General features: G+C 37.4%; 1 protein-coding gene across 1 annotated transcript in view; it reads left to right on the top strand.

Annotated features, from left to right (window-relative positions):
• Nucleotides 1-2578: 2578 nt before the first annotated feature.
• The window catches only part of LOC102679223, a 5730-nt gene continuing 4571 nt past the window's right edge, over nucleotides 2579-3737 (top strand). The window contains exons 1-4 of the mRNA XM_006624213.2: nucleotides 2579-2830; nucleotides 2901-3087; nucleotides 3205-3353; nucleotides 3444-3621. Coding sequence (XP_006624276.2) covers nucleotides 2771-2830; nucleotides 2901-3087; nucleotides 3205-3353; nucleotides 3444-3621 — 574 coding nt within the window. The 5' untranslated portion in view covers nucleotides 2579-2770. The remainder of the gene's footprint in view (nucleotides 2831-2900; nucleotides 3088-3204; nucleotides 3354-3443; nucleotides 3622-3737) is intronic.

Raw genomic sequence — 3737 nt, 5'->3', positions numbered from 1 at the left:
CCCTCCTCCTCCTCCTCCTCCTCCCCCTCCTCTTCATTTCCTTCCCTCAAGTTTCTTCCATTCGAATGAGTATCAAGCGGAATTGCGAGTGAACGAAAATTCTGAGGATAAATTATATCCGCGAAAACTTTTTTATAAATACAGACGACCGTCCCCAACCACTCCTCGCCTTTCCTTGTAATCAGTGTGAGTGACGAAAAAAAAAAAAAAAGAAAAGAAAAAAAGAAAAGGAAAGAGCAACACTCGGAGTTTTCCACTTAGCGGCGCCATTTGTTATTCGTGTTTCTCGGAAGTAGACAACGACTATTGTGGGATAAGTCGTTCTTTTCTCTTTTTTCCTTTTTTTCTTTTTAATTTATCCGCGCGTGAACGTGTAACATTAAACGTGTAAAATAAAAGGTGGGAGGAAATAATGGAACGGAGGTGAAATTTAAAATATAAATATTAAAAATATATATATATATTCGTGAAAATTGAGATCGATGTTAAAATCGGGAGAGGGATTGGATAATTTGGTAAAAGGGTAAAAAGGAGGAAGGGAGGAAGAGAATAATATTTCCCGATTTTTGTTTAAATAATTATGACACGTTGCGACAAGGAATGTGAACGTGTTAAAAACGAATAAATAGCGATTTTACATTCATATTTGAATAATATTCATCGACCAGAATGTGAATACATTTTGCGGTAAAAGAATTAAATGCGCAAAATGCACCAAAATTTGTGTATTTTGTGAAAAAATTATAAGAAGAGGTATTAATTTTTAATACGCGATGCATGGATAATACATCGATAAAAAGAAAAATAGCAACAAGAGAGGAAAGGTTTAATTAAATTTCACCGTTTAATAAAAAATCCTCCCAAATATAATTATTATAATTATAATTATTATTAAAAATATTACAATTCCAGTTTCAATAATTTCGATACACGCGCCTCACAAATCGATAAAGGAAAGAAACGTGACAACGTTGAATAAAATTACATTTGCAAATGCCGCGATCCATTATGAATCTTGTATGTAGGAGACATACATCTTTGTTTTAATCACGAGCAATCCCTTTTAAGCCCCTCCCCAAGTGCATCTCCCCCTTACTCTTTATCGCGGAATTTTAGGGTAAAACAAGACGAGCATTTCGCCGCAAGTTCCACATGACGTGTCACACGTGTGGAAATGTAAGGTTAAACAAGCCTTTGAGCTTGGCCCATTCGTCCCCTCGTCGCTATTCGAACGAGCTCAATTTTCGTTTATTATATCCTTGGTGGATATAGTTTTTGAGAAAAGTAATTATAATATTTCGCAATTTTACACGTCGAAAGAAAAATCTCGAAGGGATCTCGTGGATTCTTCTATCTTTCTTTTTTTTTTTTTTTTAAATTAATATTTCGGTGGCCAACATCGATTTATATGGAACTGTGAAATTTACAGAGCGTAGATACATAGAATGTAATTAATGTATTTTATTATTGGATGTAGGAAGTAATCATCAATTTATATATTTTTAAAAAAATTCGTTGGCCAACATTGACTTATGTAAAACTTATTCTTGAAATTTATATCTATAGAATCTAATTAACTATTTTAATTATTGCATGTAGGAATAAAAAATTTCTAAATTTTTAAAAAAATAAAAATTCGTTTGTCTACTTACAAACCGTAACCATATAAGTTTGTTAATTTCAAAGATACGATCTTTAAAACTTTCAATTTCGTTCACTTCATTCGCAATAGCGAATGAAACTTATCTCTAATTATAATATTTCAAAAAAGGAAACGTCCTTTTGAAGAAGCATCCTCCTTTCATCCAAAAATATAATTAATAATAAATATTATTATATATTGTATAATATTAATATTATAATAATAAAACTCTTCTCTCAAACTCTTCCGAATCGCGAAATCAATCTTGCGTTGTTTCGAATTTGGCGCCGGCCGCGCGGCGAAGGGAACGAGAGTCGAGACCGACGCGAAACATCGATACGCGCCGCCACGCGTTGCGTACTTCACGCGACACGGCGAACGTCACTTGTCACGCGTCAAAAACATGGTGCGATGAAAGCGAAGTCGAGAGGAACGATGATGACGATTTACCGCGGCGATTGATTGATTGATTGATTGATTGCCAATCGCGTCGAGAGGAATAAACCAGGTTTGATTCTGCCTTCGATTGATTCGACGTGCTGTTCGCGAATAAACAATTATCGAACGGCCAAGCTTGCTCGTCGGTAAAAACGATTTCGTATCCTATACATTTCGACTGCAACGACCCGTTCTCCCATCGATCCGTCGGTTAATTCAACAAGTATCGAGGCCGTACGAATTTTCATTTTCGAGAAATAGAAATATTTTTAGAGTGAAAAGATCGAAAGAGAAAGAGAAAGAGAGAGGAAGAAAGAAATATCGTTCGCAACGATGTTCTGCCTCTATCGGAAGTCGCAATTATCCGAAGATTCGGAATGGCTGAGCTTGACGTTGGAGATTTTCATGCGGGCTCATCGTTTGTTGAAAAATTTCGTGGATTTCTACAAGTTCGTCCCCCGAGAATAGATGAAAAAAAATATTTTTTCTTTTCTTTGAAAATATAAACGTTTGTTAACGTTTATTAAAAAAAAAAATTCATTCAGATTCCACTCGAAGAAATATTTCGCGATTAATTACGAGTCGATCCCTTTGCACGGTGCTCTGGACGTTGTAGCCGCCTCGACCGCGTCGATAATCTGCGTGAGCGTGTTGAAAAAGAAATGCCAACAATCGGATCTCTACCAAGACATGTCCCCTTGCGTTCGGTGTCAAGATTTTGACGTTTTACCGGACGAGGTGGTTCGCAAAGTGAGCGGAAAAAAGAAAAACGGTTTTTCCTAAAAAAATCCTCCCATTCCTTCACTTCTCTTATACGCAGATGGACGTGATTCTGTTGTGCCTGCAAAACCCTAATGACATCGAGAACATCATATGCCGGATAAAAGACGTGTTGTACATTTTGGAAAGGTTGACGCCGTGCAGGATGTCGGAGAAAATTCACACTTTGTCTCTTCTTCTCAAGGAAATAGTGAAGAAGCTCGTTTGCCCTGTCCAAGCTTTGGAAGGTAATCACGCGGATAATTGACGAGAAAAAATTTTCTCTCCTTTTTATTCTCTTCTCTCGAATAAAGGAACGGGATAAATTTGAGATTGATTTTTCACTCATCACGTCGTTTCCTTAGAATCGTTCGACAATACGCAAACCAAGATGACACTGAACCTCGTGAACAACTTTATTCGGGACTGGAGCGAGAAAAGGTCTAAATCCTACCCTTCTCTCAGGATATGCAGATTCTGCGACCGCGCAATCGCTGAAACGACTCGACAATGGGTACGTATCGCTTTATTTCGAATTTATTTTCGATCCTCTCGCATTTTTAATCCCCTCTCTAACGAATTGTTCTTTTCGTTCATCTCTCAGGGGACATTTTGCTGCGAGGAGGCGTTCAAGTTCAACAACATCCGGATCGAGTGGGTCCTCCGTCAATCGATATCGGTCAGTTCCACGATTTCTCTTTTACCTCCTTTCGTTACGACAGTTCGAAAAGCGCGCGCATTCCACTCTTTCGACGCCATCTTGGCATTCCCTGACAACTGTCGTATATTGTATACGAGAAAACGAGTATATATTTTACGCGTATTCACAGTTATTCGAATAACTGCGTAAGGGCGTTAAAAAGGTAAAATTTCGAGATTGATAACGCGTAATTAATAT

The sequence above is a fragment of the Apis dorsata genome, unplaced genomic scaffold, assembly GCF_000469605.1.
Source record: "Apis dorsata unplaced genomic scaffold, Apis dorsata 1.3 scaffold_999, whole genome shotgun sequence".
Lineage (NCBI taxonomy): Eukaryota > Metazoa > Arthropoda > Insecta > Hymenoptera > Apidae > Apis > Apis dorsata.
Note: the sequence above shows the minus strand (reverse complement) of the source record. Positions and strands in the feature narration are given on the sequence as shown.